The sequence below is a fragment of the Macaca fascicularis genome, chromosome 11, assembly GCF_037993035.2.
Source record: "Macaca fascicularis isolate 582-1 chromosome 11, T2T-MFA8v1.1".
Taxonomy (NCBI): Eukaryota; Metazoa; Chordata; class Mammalia; order Primates; family Cercopithecidae; genus Macaca; species Macaca fascicularis.
In genome coordinates this window covers 123171350-123189783 of record NC_088385.1, presented here as the reverse complement: position 1 = coordinate 123189783, position 18434 = coordinate 123171350, and the positions used below count along the sequence as shown (strand labels likewise).

At 35.8% G+C, this 18434-nt stretch overlaps 1 protein-coding gene across 5 annotated transcripts in view; it reads left to right on the top strand.

Annotated features, from left to right (window-relative positions):
- The window catches only part of MED13L (mediator complex subunit 13L), a 319228-nt gene that overhangs the window by 38498 nt on the left and 262296 nt on the right, over positions 1 to 18434 (top strand). For 2 of the 5 annotated variants that reach the window (XM_045366651.3, XM_005572338.5), the window contains exon 2: positions 2093 to 2330. The exons of 1 other annotated variant lie outside the window; for it this stretch is intronic. In XM_045366651.3, the coding sequence (XP_045222586.1) occupies positions 2093 to 2330 (238 nt within the window). Of the gene's footprint in view, positions 1 to 2092; positions 2331 to 18434 lie in introns of those variants that run through there. 2 more of the 5 variants (XM_045366654.3, XM_045366653.3) reach the window with 1 other exon arrangement.

Below are 18434 nucleotides of genomic sequence, written 5' to 3'. Positions count from 1 at the left end.
CTAGCAGAACAAGGGCTACCTATTAATAGAAGTACATACCCTTCTATTCAATTGGCAGATATTTTAAAAGACATGCAATTTGGGAGGTGGCTGTTTGTATTGGGGAGACTGTTAACTGAATAGTAATGTGGTGGCATTCATCATGAGTCTTGATATATTCATATTCTTTGGTAATTCAGTATTAAGCAATCTCTTTAAAGGAAATAATCAGGAAAATAACAGTGTTCAAGGATGTTAACCAATTATAGTAATTACAATAGTGGAAATAAAATGGAAGATTGTCCAGTTGTTATGGAATGGTTAAATTATATTTTTTACAATGAATAGAATATTATGCAAACATTAAAAGTGTGTTTTGAAGAATAATTAGTAATATATAAAAATAAGTGAAAAAATAAGATATAAATCATCCAATATGGTTCCAACTTTAAAGCGTATATGTACAGAAAAAGAGGAAGGACATATACAGTAGGATGCTAATGATTATTATAATGTGATTATGATGTATTACTTCTGAACTTCTTACATTGGCCATGTAGTGCTTTTATATTTAGAGGAAACTAACATACAGGGAAACCCTAAACGATGCCAGTGCCGGCTTTTTACTTAAACATATTCATTAAAAATTTAGATTTGCATATCTCAGTGTAAAATATAAGTTACTGAATTTTAGGTATTTTTAGTTTGTATATTTTTGTAACTTTTTTGAAGCAAAATCTTTTTTTTTTTTGTTTTATTTTTGAAACAGAGTCTCGCTCTGTCACCCAGGCTGGAGTGCTGTGGCGCGATCTCAGCTCACTGCAACCTCCACCTCCCGAGTTCAGGCGATTCTCGTGCCTCAGCCTCCTGAGTAGCTGGGATTACAGGCATGCGCCACCATGCCCGGCTAATTTTGGTATTTTTAGTAGAGACGGGGTTTCACCATGTTGGTCAGGCTGGTCTCAAACTCCTGACCTTGTGAGCTGCCCGCCTAGGCCTCCCAAAGTGCTGGGATTACAGGCATGAACCACTGTGCTCGACCTGAAGCAAAACCTTTTTAATTTGCATTAAATGAAAGGTGATTTTTCCTTTTCTTAAATGTGGTCATTATAGTGATTGATTGCTTTAGCACTTTTAGTATGTTTCAGTTATGTTAGTAGAAGATATGGCTGTTTTCTACTGAGTGGTACTTGTTTTTTTTGTAAACAACTTGCTAACAAAAATAATTGACCTTGTGAGGAAGGAGATGCATGAGTAAGGATTCAATGCAAGGACCTCCTGGGCTGTTTGGTACAGAATTAAATTGCGAATCTGTTTTACTAGTAGTTTTCAATATATAGTTGTACTTTTTAACTATTTCGCTTTCGCTTGTGTTCACTCTTTGAAGTTTAGCTCTTAAAGATTTAAGAAATCTTGAAATGTAAACATATGTAATAGAACAAAGATACAGTATCTGTTCTCTGCTGGTTGCAATGTGTGTAAAAAATAAAAGACCAAACTACATTAGGGAATTGTTACAGAAGCAAAGCTTTTCTGTTTGCTACATGTTAAAAAACATGAATAAATTTCTGATAACTTTGCATCAGTTTTCTTAATTGCTTCTACCTAAGTAGACTTGGTGTTCATGATGAAACACTCTCATGCTTCATGCTAACTGCTTCCCTAATTAAAAAAGGATTGAAACTGTAGCTTGTGGATGGGAAGAAATTATTTGAAAGAAATCATTTCATTTATACAAACTTATTTTTAAAATCTTACTTGATTTCTAAATATAATTTGTGAGTTGAGTATTGAATGATAACATAGAGAGTAGTTTTCTATATAGGGACTTTTTAGTAAATGTTTAGACAAATGATTCAACAGGAAATAGTGATTATCAGCTTGTTTTATGTTAGTATTTAATGTAAAGAACTATGTAGAAATCTTGATAGAAATTAACTTTCTCCCACCTTAAAATTTGAGAAGATTTGACATACGTTCTTCACTGGGAGGAATCTTATGAAGTTTCATGTAAATGTTTATTTTAGCACAATTGCTTTTCTGTATGGAAGACTGTTTTTGGTGGTCTGTAAGTAAAAAGAGAAAACGATTACAATTTTTTGTCTTTTTCCAGGCTGAACTCACGGGAATCAAATGGCGTAGGTACAATTTTGGAGGGCATGGGGACTGTGGACCCATAATTTCAGCCCCAGCCCAAGATGATCCAATTCTGTTAAGTTTCATCCGCTGTCTGCAAGCTAACCTGCTTTGTGTATGGCGTCGTGATGTCAAACCAGATTGCAAAGAGTTATGGATATTCTGGTGGGGAGATGAACCCAACCTAGTGGGTGTAATCCATCATGAACTGCAGGGTAAGGTTTCTGTTTTTTTCTTAAAAATTATTTGCATCATATTTTTTTGAACATTGGTAAATTTCAAACAGATTATTAAGACTTGTCTAAAAGCAAGATTTTAAGTGTTTCATGGATATCTCTCTCAAAAGGAACATTCTCACCCCTCTTCCTCTTATCCCTGTTTTTTTCCCCTAACTCTTGTCCTTTTCCAGTTATGCTGAGAATCAGAACCTTGTGAACCACTGCTTAAATTAAATGAGAGTATTGTGTCTCCTGGGTGTGGTGGGGTGGAAACCAGGCTAAGATCCACTGTTTTTAAATGATAGTGAATTGTGAGTAACTAACAAAACAGTGAATTGAACAGTTATTGCTTTTTTCCTTGTACTGTGGTTGTTATGGTTCATTGCCAGCTGAACTGTTTGGTGGAAAATTGGAGAGATACAGAAATTTAGTTTTGAGCCTAATTGGACAAAATTGTGAGATTACATTGAATAGTATTTTGAGGAAAGATGAATATATGCGATCTGGTCTGAATTTGGTGTAGCAAATTTTCTCTTGTTTTTATTTCTGCTTTTCATGTAATTTGGTGATTCCAGGAAACATTGGCTCCAGTGTTGCCTGATTTTTAGCTTCAGATTGCATCTGATATCTGGAAACTGAATTAATATAAGAATTTCATTTTTCTAAGCTGCTTTATATATTTACCACAGTTTTATAAGCAGGAAATTTTATCAGTTGTCTTTGAATTTCTGGTAAAAATTTTTACCTTTCTACGTGTTTCTATTTAGTATGCCAAGGGATTTTCTAAAGCAAGACTAATTCTAATCTTCAGTTAGTGTATTAACTCTTTTTGACTTAGTCTCCTAGAGCCAACTTTTATTATCTCCAAACTATATTGTGTTAATCTGTGGCTGAAAAATTTCAGATCGTGTTTGAAATGTTCTGTTACTTGATGTTTTTAATTTTTTTTTTTTTTAAAGGAAGGAGTAAAGCTAACTTTAATGTATTTTCGAGGCTCTGTTCTAAAGCTTTTACATTTGCCTAAAGGATTTCCTGCCAACTTTTGCTTGACACCTTGCTGGTTTTTCTTGGCAACTATTTTTTATCTGTGATATCTCCTGCCACAGCAGCCAGAGGGCGGTAAACCACAATGGACTAATTGAGCTGTTTACTTTATGATCCATTTGTCTGTTCAGCTCAGACCTTTATTCTGGTGTTTTTTAGGGTATTTGGTTTATAAATATAAGAACTCATTCTAGGTGACATTGCTTGCTTAGCTGGGTAATCAGCAAAATCCCAGAACTTAATGTTCATCCCAAAGCCTGTTTTATGTAGTTAGCAGTTAACTTTGTTAAATTAGAGTTTCAGAACATCTGGATTCTGTTTTATCAGAATTTTAAAAATAAGATGTCGCCTAGAAGATAATCACAACATTTTTGTTTGTCCATTAAAATATGGAAACATATTTTTAACTTTTTCCCATGTAGTAGAGACGTATAAAGCTTTTTAAAAAAGTGTCTTTCTTATTTTTCATAATTGTTTCTGACTGTCATCTTCTCTTTCTCTGTATTAATCTCTTACATTTTAGCTTTTTTGGTCTGCTCTTTGTTAGTGTGGTACATGTCGTTTTGCAATGATGAGGAAACCAAACCCAACTGCTAATTAGGCTTATTTAATTGATATCATAGAATAAAATTGTTTATGTATGCCAACAAAGAAAATTGTCAGTGTTCTTAGAAATAGCTTATGAAATTATTGTTATTTTTCATGGGCTTTGTTACTGAGTTAACAAAGGGATAGGGCATTTAAATTTTGGTATAGTTGCTTTAGATTGCATGTGTAGATTAATATCTTCAGTATTTTTTGATAAAGAGTTAAGCAAAGATTGAATTATTTTTAGATTTTTTAAAAATTCCAGAAGCACTACATTTAAATTAGAAAATTAGGAAAACAGAATCATCATATGGAGAGAACAAAGAAATAAAAATACTGAAGTCTGAGAGAGTTTTAGATGTTTTATGTGTAAATGAAATTGGTACCATACACTTTTTCTAATTTTCTAATGTAGTATTGTGAACATTTTCTCTTGAGAATGATTACTTTTCTTTTAAGTTTGAAAGTGGTCTAAGCTGTTTATATTTTGTATTCTACTGGGAAAGTATTACAGTAATGGAATACTTATAACTTCATTGACTGTGTCTGCTCTTTTTAATATGAATTTTGAGCAAGTTTTTAGATCCATTTATATGAAGTGTCCATTTTTGTAGGTAAAAGTAGTTGAAGAAGGTAATACATGGTTCAACCTAATAACAGAACATATCTAGCCTTAATTAGAAAAATAAGTGTCATAAAGACAACTTTGTTTCAAATAAGGGGAAATGTGATAGCAGTCATGAAAAACTGAAGGATACAAAGAGAATATTTTAATTGGTAGCCATACAAAGTGGGGATATTTTAGAATCTATTTCATTCTCTAATATAGTTGAGTCATTTTATTTTGGGTAAAATAAATTACAGGCTGGGCATGGTGGCTCATGCTGGTTATCCCAACACTTTGGGAGGTTGAGGGGGCCCGATTGCTTGAGGCCAGGAATTCGAGACCAGCCTGACTAACATGGTGAAACCCTGTGTTTACAAAAAATACAAAAAAAAATTAGCCAGGTACGGTGACCTGCGCCTGTAATCCCAGCTACTCGGGTGAGTGAGGCTGGAGGATCACTTAAACCCAGGAGCCCAAGGTTGCAGTGAGCAGAGATCATGCCGCTGTACTCCATCCTGGGCAACAGTGAGACCCTGTCTCAAAAAAATAGAATAAATAAATAGTAGCAGAATCCTGCTAGCAGGCTTCAGTGTTAAGCATGAAATTATTATTATTTGTAACATTTTTTAAATTGGGACATTTTACGTTTCTTACATTGCTTCTTAGTTATGTTATTTGGCATTTCCTGGCTGGTCACGGTGGCTCATGCTTGTAATTCCTGCACTTTGGGAGGCCTAGGCAGGAGGATCACCTGAGTTCAGGAGTTGGAGACCAGCCTGGCCAACATAGTGAAACCCTCTCTCTAGTAAAAATAAACAAAAATTATCTGGGCATGGTGGTGGGTGCCTGTAATCCCAGCTACTGGGAGGCTGAGACAGGACAATCGCTGGAAACCGGGAGGCAGAGGTTACGGTGAGCTGAGATCATGCCACAGCACTCATGCTAGGCAACACAGCAATACTCCATCTCAATAAATAAATAAATAAATAAATAAATAAATAAATAGTAGCAGAATCCTGTTAGCCAGCTTAAATTAAGCATGGCATTACCGTTATTTGTAACTTTTTAAAATAGGGACATTTTACTGTTTCTTAAATTGCTTTTTAGTTATGTTATTTGGCATTTCCCTTTGTCTTCATAGTGTATTCCAAGAAGTGTCCTACCAAGAAACCTCACAGTGAGATATAATACCAAAGCAACCAATGTATAAAGTACCCCATAAAATGAGAATAATCCTACAGGGGACACACACAAGTTAGTTTTATGATATACTTTTTGTTTAATTGCTTGAAATATCTGTGAAATAGTCTGAGAGAAGACTATAACACATTTATAGTCTGTCCTTGTCACTTGAATAAACACTTTTGCGCTCTTGTCTGGGGAATTGCTAATATGTATGGTGTAGTGATTCAGAGCATGGACTCCGGATTGCTTGGGTTTGAATGCTTGCATGATCACTAGCTGTGTATTCTTAATCTAATTATTTAACTTAAACTGTGCCTCAGTTTTCCCACTGTGAATTAGGTTATGAGGTTAAGAAAAATTAAAAGTACTTAGAGCAGCATATATAGCAGTTAATCTATAATTGTAACTATTGCTACTGCTACTGTGCAAAGACCTACAGGCTGCGAATGAATTGTGGCAAGAACAGGTTACCTGGGTCTTAGGGTAGGAGTGAAATAGTCTCCCCTCTAAAAGGCTGAGTACGTTGGTCATAGTGTGGAGTACACAGAACCAAGGATAAGAAATCTGGACTTAATTTGATAGATTTTGAGGAGTTAAAGGTTTCTGATCAGGAAAGAGATACAATTAGGAAGATTAATTTAGTAATATACAGGATTAATGTGTACAGGGAAACCATAATATTGTGATTTTAAAATTCTAAATTAGAATATAAACTTAAATATTCTGTTCAGGATACAGATTTATTTAAATTAAAAATACTAATGATTATATACTATAATTCATATTAATAGTCTTTAACACTTTTATTATACCTTTGCTGTTTTGGCTTGACTAAATTCTATATTTTAATTTAAGTTAAGTTTTAGAGATTAATACAGTGTGCTGAATGGACTTCTCCTCATCTACCAAACAAATACTTCTTACCTTTTTTTTTTTTTATTTCTTTAGACGGAGTCTTGCTCTGTTGCCCAGGCTGGAGTGCAGTGTGCAATCTTGGCTCACTGCAACCTCTGCCTCCCAGGTTCAAGCAATTCTCCTGCCTCAACCTCCTGAGTAGCTGAGATTGCAGGTGTGTGCCACCACGCCCGGATAATTTTTGTATTTTTAGTAGAGATGGAGTTTCACCATGTTGGCCAGGCATCTCAAACTCCTGACCGCAAGCGATCCGCCCGCCTCAGCCTCCCAAAGTGCTGGGATTACAGGTGTGAGCCACCGCACCTGGCAACAAATACTTTTTAAATAAACACAATATTCTGGCCAATTCACTGCCTGTTAGTTAGTGGTGGGAAACACATGCAATCTGGAAAACCCAAAACAGTACAGAGAGCAAGCACAGAACTGCTGATTGCTTGCCCCAAAGCATTACAGATCTCTGTTCCAGAAGGAGAAGTATCAGATTCAGCCTAGTATGTGCTTCAGAATGTTTGTTGAATCAGTTAATGAAACCTATTTTATGAGGTTCTAATGTAGTGCAGTATTGCACTTCCAGAAGATTGACTTATCACATTGTGAAAATTTTTAATGATTTGATAATGTGAGGATATTGAAGCCTAGTTAAAATAAGGCATATTATTTCTGGTTTTAATTCCCAAGGGGGTAGAAATAGCCAATTTTTTTGGTATATTTTCTACCAAAAATATTTAGCACTAAATATAGACTGTCTACAATTTTAAAATTTGTGTTGTCTCTATTTTTGATTATTAGACAAATATAAATTAAGAATACATCTGTACAACTCTAAAAATGATCATCCCTATAACAGTATCAGAAGTCTTCTCAATTGGTTTTATTGTCAGTGCATGGGTAGATTGGCAGTTATTACCCTTTGCTGTGAATTTAGAGACATAAATATAGCTTTTTCTGTTTTTGAGAGTGCTGCCACCTATGCCAGGAGGTGTGGGCGATTGTAAAAACATTAGACATAAGAGAGCCTGGAAAAATGGATCTGTTTTCTGACAGTGACCACGGCGTAAGATAATTTAAGGTACTAGTACTATTGTTTATTGAACTGATTGCAACTGGGCATTTTGTAGGAGTGTGGGAAGGCTGAATTTTTTTAGTTTTATAATCTGTATCTATAGATTACAGTCTACAATTCCAAATGGTGGGATTGATAAAACCTTTGTTTAGATAACTCCAAGCAAGAACCTAACTTCTCCACTCCTCCTAGCTTTTTATTTTTAAATAAATATATTGGCACACTTATATGCATATGCCTGTTTTGCCACATAAACTATTTGAAGGTAGTTTTCAGACTTCATGGACCTTTGCCCCTAAATACTTCAGCATTGAAGTGAAACACTTTCTTACATAACCAGAGCACTTTTGTCGTGCTCAATAAATTTAATGTCAATATAATTAAATTATCTAATATTCAGTCCCTATTCAAATTCCCCAGTTGTCCCAGCAATACCTTTTATAGTTTTCTCTCTTTGATGCAGAATACAATCAGGATCACACATTTTTAGATGGCCTCTCATTTAGAATATTCCTGAAGTTGTCTTGGGAATCAATGATATTGATGTTGTTTGAAGGGAGCAGTTTAGTTGTCCTGTAAAATATTCCACATTTTGAATTTGTCTAATTGTTTTCTTACAGTTAGAGTCAGGATAAACATTTTTGGCAAGAATATTGAGTAGATGATGTGTACTTTCCATGGCATCACATCAGAAACATGTCATGTCAGTTTGTCTCAATATTGATGGTACTGAGCTTGATCACTTGATTAAGGTAGTGTCTGCCAGATTTCTCCAGTGTAAAGATATCCTTTCCTTTTGTAATTGTTAAGTAAATTTGGGATGAAACTTGGAGATTGTGTGAATATCTCTTTCCTCAAAAGAGCCTAATTTTGAGCCTGTTTAAACCAACTGAAAACTTCCGGAATCACCTGCTTTTAGAAAATCAGTTGAAATCAGATGAAGACTGCATTCTTAAGTCACAGCAGAGTTCAAGAGGAGAAGAGAATAAAAATATTGAAGGTATGCCAAAGGCAAATTATAATGGCAGTGTCACGCTCTGAAAATGAATAGCCCCTGTCGCTTAGCATACCTAAAAAGAGAAGTGTTGACATTGAATTTTCCAAAATCATAGACAATAAAGTATGTAGGAATATATTACTGTGTATCTTAGAGTCTGTGAACTTTCAATTGATTTTTGATGGTTTCTGGTTATCCTTAACTAAATGGTAAAAATAATTTCATCAATATTATACATGAATTTATCAGTTGAAATTAAAAAGTTGCTTTCTGTAAAAATAATGACTATTTTAGATATAAAATTGACAGGAATGAAGTTATCTCTTGGTAAAATGTCATTCATTTTGAAAATTTCTTTCAAGGAGAAAATCTGATCTTTGACTCATTTTCACTCTGTTTTTATATCTTTTTTCTTTAATGGTGTTGAATTTGTGAGTCATTGAAATTAATCACTGACTGAATTGGAAAGGAGTCATATTAATAGTACTTTGATTTATTTATTTTTCAAGTGTAGAATTCTGGTGATTTTGATAACAGGAATGATACAATTTTACAACAGCATTGTAGATTTGTAGTATTTTAGATTGGTATCACAGTGCAGCTGAAAAGTAAGTTTCACTTTACTTTTTTGTTGTTGTTGTTGAGATGGAGCCTCACTTTGTTGCCCAGGCTGGAGTGCAGTGGTGTTATCTCGGCTCATGGCAGCCTCCGCCTCCCTGGTTCAAGTGATTCTCCTGCCTCAGCCTCCCAAGTAGCTGGGACTATAGGTGCTTGTCACCATGCACAGCTAATTTTTTGTATTTTTTTTTGAGTAGGGCTGCATGTTGGCCAGGCTGGTCTTGAACTCCTGACCTCAAGTGATCCTCCTGCCTTGGCCTCTCAAAGTGCTGGGATTACAGGTGTGAGCCATCATCCTCAGCTACTTTACCTTTCATATTTGTCATTATTTTGTGGATAATAGTGAAAAACATATTTGTATTTCATGAGCAACAAGTACTTTCAGGACAAACACATATCCAGTGGTAAATGGTAGCTAGGTCTAAGTAGTTTATAAAGTATACTTTTATTTTTCTTGGATCTGAATTATTCAAGTTTTGATGTAAATTTCCTGATTCTTTTAATAATTATATTACTGTTCTGTTTTTCTGTTGTATTTGAAAGAATGAGTTTGCCAAAGCTATAAAGTCCTAAGTTTTTCATTGTGTGATGGTTATCTGAATGGTTCTAGTGCCTACTTATTAAATGTTAGACTTAATATGTAATTATATACTTTAAAGAAAAAATAGCATACTCATTAAGACTTTGGTAAATAATACATTCATATTGTAGAATTATGGTAAGATAATCTCAGTTCTTTCAGACAAAGAATTGAAAAAGATCTAGTGAATTAGATAAAATTATTAAGGTAAATATGCTTGAAATTGAGAGAACAAGCTAAGTCTAACTTTTGAGTGTAAGTAAAATTGATGTGTTACCACAGGCAACTTACTGAACCATGTAATTAGTTTTTTTCTATGAAAAATGAGACATTTATACTGAGATTGTGGTGAAATAGCATGTAAAGGGCTTATGTTCTAATGATGTGAAAATTAAGCAATTGGTAAGAAAAATTATAATTTTCAGTTCGTTGGGAAGTATAGTTATTATGATCTACCTAACGTTTTGTGTTGATATGAAATCACCTACTTATATAAAGTAAACCTGAGTAAAATCCCCTTAAATGAGGTGTTAGAGTCACCATTGGAACAAATACGGTTGAAAATTGTCTTAACACTAGATTAACTGTTATTTGGTATATTATATTCTTTTTTGAAATGTGAGTAATTTTTATGATTAATGCATCATGTCTTGTAGGTAAGTGTTTAGTCTAACATTTTTAAGTGTAGCCATGTTTGATCCCCCCCTCACCGTTTGTGTATTTTATTTCAAAAGCTTGTACTTTCGGCCGGGCGCGGTGGCTCAAGCCTGTAATCCCAGCACTTTGGGAGGCCGAGACGGGCGGATCACGAGGTCAGGAGATCGAGACCATCCTGGCTAACACAGTGAAACCCCGTCTCTACTAAAAAATACAAAAAACTAGCCGGGCGAGGTGGCGGGCGCCTGTAGTCCCAGCTACTCAGGAGGCTGAGGCAGGAGAATGGCCTAAATCCGGGAGGCGGAGCTTGCAGTGAGCCGAGATCCGGCCACTGCACTCCAGCCTGGGCGACAGAGCGAGACTCCGCCTCAAAAAAAAAAAAAACAAAACAAAACAAAACAAAAAAAAAAGCTTGTACTTTCTTAGAAAACCTTAAGATTTAGAAGAGGTTGTTGTGGCCTGGTGCGATGGCTCATGCCTGTAATCCCAGCACTTTGGGAGGCTGAGGAGGGAGGATCACTTGAGTCCAGAACTTTGAGACCAGCCTGGGAAACATAGTGAGATCCCATCTCTGTTAAAAAAAAAAAAAAATTAAAAAAAAGAGATTGTTGAACATTAAGATGGCGTAGTGATACAGGTAAAGGGTGTTTTTTTTTCTTAGTAAAATATTTTCTTAGTTTTATTTCTTAGGGAAGGTGAGGTAAGAATCTGAATGTGGAAGATCGAAGAAAAGGTTTAAATATTGGTAGAATATTTAGGGCCTGATTATTTAGGGCCTAAATAATTCAAGAAAGAGTTACATTTTAGAACATTAAAATTCAGTGGAGTACAGCTACACATTTATAGAGAATAACACCTTCTGCTTATGAACAAATTCACTGTTGACGTGTATAAATGGCATTAGGTTGGTCGTACTGTTCACATTATTTTATATAGGGGATGAAATAAAAATTCCCTAAAATAAAACTAGGGTTTTCTTAGGAAGGAGGAAGTGGGGAATGGATCTTGGTGGTCATGAACGAGTGTCCTCTTCTGCAGTGGGACCCTGTCTCTGCAGAAAAGAAAAACAGTAGTTGGGCATGGTTGTTGTTCGCCTTGTAGTTCCAGCTACTTGGGAGGCTAAGGCAGGAGGATTACTTGAGCCCAAGAGTTCAGGGTTACAGTGAGCTGTGATAGTGCCACTGCAGTCCGACCTGAGTGACACAGTAGTAAGAGCCTGTCTCTAGAAAAGAAAAAAATAAAGAAAACTTGTTGTTTATTGTACTCACCTCATTAATGATCTTAGCAAGATATTCTGCATGGAGAAGCTGCAGCTTCTCCATCAGCATTTGCTGCTTCTCCTTGTGGCTTTATGTCATGGAAATGGAATCTTTCCTTAATCCTCATGAACCAACTTCTGCTAGCTCCCAGGTTTGCTTCCTCACCTCTCTCAGTCTTGGTAGAATTGAAGAGAGTTTGTGCCTTGTTCTGGATTAGGCTTTGACAATTAAGGGAATATTGTGGCTGGTGTGATTTTTCAGATCATCCAGACTTTCTCCATATCAACAATAAGCCTGTTTCACTTTCTTATCATTCATGTGTTTGCTGGAGTAGCACTTGTAATTTCCTTCAAGATTTTTTTTTTTCCCCATTCACAGCTTGGCTTCTTGGCACAAAAGCACTAGCTTTCAGCCTATCTTGGCTTTCGACATGACTTCTTCACTAAGCTTAATCATTTCTCACTTTTGATATAAAGTAAGAGATGGGCAGTTCTTCCTTTTCCCTTGAACATTTAGTGACCGTTGTAGGGTTATTAATTGGCCTCATTTTAATATTGTTTCTAGCAAATAGGCTTGAGAAGAATAAGAGAGATGGGAAAGAGCCAGTCCTGGAGCAGTCAGAACATATACAATAGTGATCAATTGGTTCAGTTCGCTGTTTTATACGGGTGTGGTTTGTGGTGCCCCTGAACAATATAATAGTAATATCAAAGATCACTGATCAAAGATCCACCATAACAGATGTTATAATAATGAAAATGTTTGAAATATTGCAAGAATTACCAAAATGTGTCAGAGACACAAGAATTGAGCACATGCTTTTTGAAAAATGGCACCGATAGGCTTGCTCACCACAGGGTTGCTACACACCTTACATTTGTAAAAAGTGCACCATCTGTGAAGCAAAATAATGTGAAGCGCAATGAAATGAGATATTCCTGTATCTTACTGAGGTAGTTGATAAGCTGGAATTACATACCTGCTATCTTTCCCCGTTATTTTTTCTTTGTAGATATCTGTTGTCGTAGCCCAGATACTGAAAAATCAGAGATACATAGCAAAAGAATGGGAAAACTATTGGTGAAGCAGGAGGCTACCTTTGAGTTGTTTTATGGTCTCTGGATCTGCTTAAAGTATAATAGACTAAACTGATATATAGATCTCTGTGCTTAACTTTCTGTGAATAATTGTTTGAAAACGTAATTACAAATGGTTTCCACTTGGTATTGTTTTACGGTGGCTGAGCAAATGGAAATTAAAAGTTGATATACTCAGCCATAAGTATCTTTAGGCCTAAGGTTAAAAAAAATTAATGGTAGAAATAACAAATATTTTTTTCCTCTTAAAAAATCCAGATACTGTAGACATCTGTTGTTGGGTTTTTTTTGAGATGGAGTCTCACTCTGTTTCCCAGGCTGGGGTGTGGTGGTACAATCTCTGCTCACTGCAACCTCTGCCTCTGGAGTTCAAGCCATTCCCCTGCCTCAGCCTCCCAAGTAGCTGGGATTAAAGATGCGTGCCACCATGCCCGGCTAATTTTTGTATTTTTAGTAGAAATGGGGGTTTCACCATGTTGGCCAGGCTGGTCTCAAACTCCTGACCTCAAGTGATCTGCCCTCCTGGGCCTCCCAGAGTGCTGAGGTTATAGGCGTGAGCCACCGCTCCTGGCCGAAATCTGTTTTAAGTACTAGAACATCATGAAATTGGATTCTGTTGCTTTAAGCATTTCATGACTGAGCTGCTGTCCGGATGCTACCTGAAGAGATTCTCATTGAATATCATTATGGCTAGCAAGTGTTCCATAATTTTCTTTAAGCTCCATCTGTGTAAATATTTTTGAACAATTTTCCACAAGTAGAGGGCCACATACCTATTTCTTATAAACCCGACGTTGATAAAATGCACTCTTTGTATAATTGGGTCTTGTTTTGATCCTGGCACTTTCATATTGGGATTTGGCAGTGAGTTCAACAGAATAAGCATTATCCTCTTGAGGCCCATCTAGGATTGAACTAAAGGGCTTCTACAATATCCACATGATCATACAATTAGTTCTCTCTCTCCCTCTCCTTTTTTTGTGCTGTGATAGTGTAACTGAATATGAGCTGGTTGCCAGGGTATTGTGGTAGAATAATACCCTGCAGTTTGTAGTTAATCACGCAGCAGAACTGGCTTGATTTAAAAAAAAAAAAAAAAAAGAATAAGATAAAAATTAGATAAAGATGAAGTGGCTTTGTGTTGAAAAAGATTGTATGTATATGATGGTAAAAGGAAGGTTAGAGTGTTCACAAATCTGTCGTTGTTAGTCTTTTCCTCTTATTTATATAATGTCTTGCAAAATATTTTCCTTTTTAAAAATTTTATTTTTGACTTTACTAGCACTTGGGGGACTTAAGTAAGACTTTTGCTAATCTTGAAGGCTTTCTGACACAAGAGAAAAAAAGCAAATATTTGTGGAAAGACTGCTTGAATAAGGGAAGTGTGAACCTATTCAGCATGAGGTTTCTTCATTAAGTTTGTTTTTTATTTTTCACAGGTAATCTTGAACTTGTTTAAATGTAAACTGCTTTGCTGTTGGCTATTTTTAATAAGGCATGTTATTCACTTTGAAATATATTTAGTCTAAAGGAGAAAAATTTAGATACTCTGAGTTAAATTTCAGGCACTGTATTTTTTAGCTTATCTTAAAAGTAGCCCAGTAGATATTTATAATAAAAAGATTGCCTGCCTTGGCATCCTTGGGCAGACTACATACAACTCTGATTGTTTAGGGAGGAAATAGCATTTGTTGACAATAACTCCTATTTTGGAACCATTTGTCATGCCATTTATTGGTTTCACGAAGAGTATAACAAAGAGGGGCACTTGATTTGGGTAACAGAGGTGGCTGGGAGCAGTTATCCTCATCCCTATGGTAAAGGCTAGAACTCAGTTGGAGCCCTGAAACAAATTTAAAAGTACCCCCTCATCCCCAGTAATCACATACCATTTTGTAAAAAAAAAAAAAGATTAAATGACTTAAATATAGCAATATCAGTGATTAGTCCCAATATACACAGATATCTATTTGATTCCCAGTATGGTTGAGACAATGTGCTAGCTTAGCACATAGCAAAAACACTTTAATAGGATGTCCTGGGGTCAGTACTGATTCAGTTCAGTTGCCCACACATTTAGAATTATAGTATTATGTCGTAACAGTCAAATGGTGTATGAGAGGATGTTTTAAAAAGTACTTTTCAAGCTTTATATATGTAAGATGTGCTGGGCTTGGTGGCTCATGCCTGTAATCCCAGCACTTTCGGAGGCTGAGGTGGGAGGATTGCTTGAGGCCAGAGGATCACTTGATCCCAGGTATTGGAGACCAGCCTGGGCAACATGGCAAAGCCTCGTGTCTACAAAAAATGAAAAAATTAGCTGGGCATGGTGGTGTGTGCCTGCAGTCCCACCTACTTGGGAGGCTGATGTGGGAGGATCAGCTAGGCTTGGGAGGTCAAGGCTACAGTGAGCCAAGATTTTGCCACTGCACTCCAGCCTGGGTGACAGATTGAGACACTGTCTCAAAAACAAAACAACACAAAACAATAACAACAACAAACCCCAAATGGTAAGGTGTTACCATTGTTAAATGATCTCTTATATTTAAAATTACCACCATTTATTTGAGCCTATATTATGTTAGGTGCTATGTAAAATACAGAAATGAACCGGAAACATTTTTACATTTCAGGAGCCGAGAACCTAGTAGAAGAGATAGCATATACACACAGAGCATTGTTAAAGGGTAGAAAGTAAAGTTTCCTATGTGGGGCCCATGGTATTCCTGGAGTTTTATGTAAGAGGCTGAGCCTTGAAGAGTTGATTTTTGAGTACAATATCCTTAAAGGGTAGATAGAATTTGGATATATGGCTATGTCAGGGCAAGCGTGTGTGTGTAACTGCACATTCAAGGATCTAGAGTAGGGAATTTTGAAATGTGTATTGGGGAAGAGTTAAACATGAGAAATTGATTGAAAATGAACATTTGGGCCTGTTGGAGCTTAAACACTAGGCCAAGCAGTTTGGGCTTCATAGGTAGTTGGGATCTTAGAGGGTTTTTGAATAGGACTTAGATAGAAGCTCCCAGTAGTTTATAAACTGTATGGGGGTAGGAACTGCATCTGACTTTTGCCCATCATTGTAATTCCAGGACCATCGTAATGCCTGGTACATGTGCCTGCTTTGGCAGCACATATACTAAAATTGGAATGTAGTGCCTGGTACATATTGGTTGAATAAGCCAGTGAGCAGATTTAATGAATGTAATAGAAGTTTGTGTAAAGATGATCAGTCTAGCACCATTGCATGCTAGGAAGACTCCCTGGTATCCTGTAACACATAGGAAAACATGATGACATGATGTTGTTATAGGATACTGTTTTAAGGACAGGATGTGGCCACATTTGAAATATTTTCTTGATGCATTGAATTCTTTATTAACTGCATTTTGAAAAACCAGTGATGTACTTTCCTTCTCTTTTTGCAGTATCTTATTTTTTATTTTATTTTTGAGATGGAGTTTTGCTCTTGTCGCCCAGGCTGGAGTGCAATGGTGTGATCTCTGCTCACTGCAACCTCCGCCTCCCGGAGGTTGAGCTGCTAGGACTACAGGCACGTACCACCATGCCCAGCTAATTTTGTATTTTTAGTAAAGACTGAGTTTTGCCGTGTTTGGCTGGTTCTGAACTCCTGACCTCAAGGTGATCTGCCCAACCTGGCCTCCCAAAGTGCTGGGATTACAGGCGTGAGCCATCATGCCAGGCCTGCAGTATCTTATTTTATAGTCTGTAGTTGAATTTTTTAAATGGAAATTTAAAAAGTTTTTTTTTTTAAATTGAATAATTCTCCATATGTTATTTTTATTAGTATTGTAGATAGCAAGTAGTTTGAGCATTTGAACAAAATCATATTTTGTAATTGTCCCATAGAACAGATGGCTATGGAAGAGCACTATTTGTTAGGTTAAAGTGCTTAATAATGTTTATGTGCCAGAATCCTTATAAATACATTAACTTATAAATACATCATGGGTTGAATGACATTGACTGTCTTACGTAAGTTATAAATTGCCATTCCAACACTGGAGTTGATATTTGCTGCATGGCAATGACGAGTAATATTGCTTAGCTGAGGCTTTCTCTGAGAAAGTCCTGAATGTTTCACTATAGAATCAAATTGACAGTGGCTTTCATTGAGTTTTCTATCTTTCACTCTGGAATCCTGAGTTAATTACTAGCTTCTGTAAGTGTCATGGCAACAGACTACATGATAAAATGAGATTGTACGATTTAGGCAAACATTTTCAATGAAGTCTTTAATAGTTTATAGTGACAGTGTACATATTTTGCTGAGTTGTTTATCAAAACAGCCTTTGGGTTGCATCTCCTTTATAAATATTTAAGATAGCAAGTTAGTACATTGCAAGTTGTATGATTTTAAAGTGGCATATTTCAAAGATTATTAACAAGGTACATGTTAAACAAGATATATCTCCTCCAACGATGCTTGCAAACACACTCACACACATACCTGGAGTTGCTTGAATTCCATATATTACTTGAAATTTTGGTTTGGCAACACCTGAAATGCCGCCATGTTTCCCGGAAGATGCTCAAAGAGTACTTGTATCATTAGTGAGTCAGACTTTCTTGGCCAGGAGCCATCTCTTATTCTCTTTTCAGTTTGTGAACATAGCTCAGCTGGCATTGCAATATAGGTTACGGATTTTGGATTACTCCCTTCTGTTCACCCTCACATATCCAAAATGGAACAGAGGCTGGGAAGAAATAAATCTATCATTCTTTTGTTATCCTTCCCCTATGGAGAGGTAGAGGTCATAGGATTGAGTGTAGAAAGTAAAAATAAGAAATGGAGTGTTCATACAATGCCACTTCCTGTGACATGTCATTGCAGACAAGACATTTACATTTGCTTGTCTTCATTCTTGTCTATACTATGGAAATTACGTCTTTATTTTATGGTACAACATGAAGTGAGTGTGAAAAGCAGCTAGATTTAACTGTTGTGTAAATGCATTTTATAGCCATATATTTTTAAATGAACTCTACTGTCAAAATATTAAAATCGTCATGATTTTAGATGCTAAATAAGAATATAATTTTGCTTTTCATAGTTTTGGCTATACATTCTACTTGTATACAATTTGAGTTGTTTTCCACCTAGCATTGTCATTATAGTCTTAATTAAATTATATATGGGCATTGGACATTTTAAAATGTGGTCTTTTGTAACTACTTTCTGTCTTTGGCTGTGCAAGAATGATTATGATATTTATGCCCTTGCTCCTTATGGGGATTTGAATAAAGAATACTTTTTCGTATTGTTTTAAATAGAGATTGTGATCTAATCCCTTGAAAATTAGTTTGATGTCTCTTAATTATCAGTTGATCAGAGTGTTTTTAAACTTTTTATTAGTATCACATAAACAGAATAAGCAAGAGTATTTGATTAACAAAGATTATTTTTCCAGATTCATGCTGCGTGATATATAATAAGCTTATTTCCTTTTCCACATTTGATTTTTTGTTT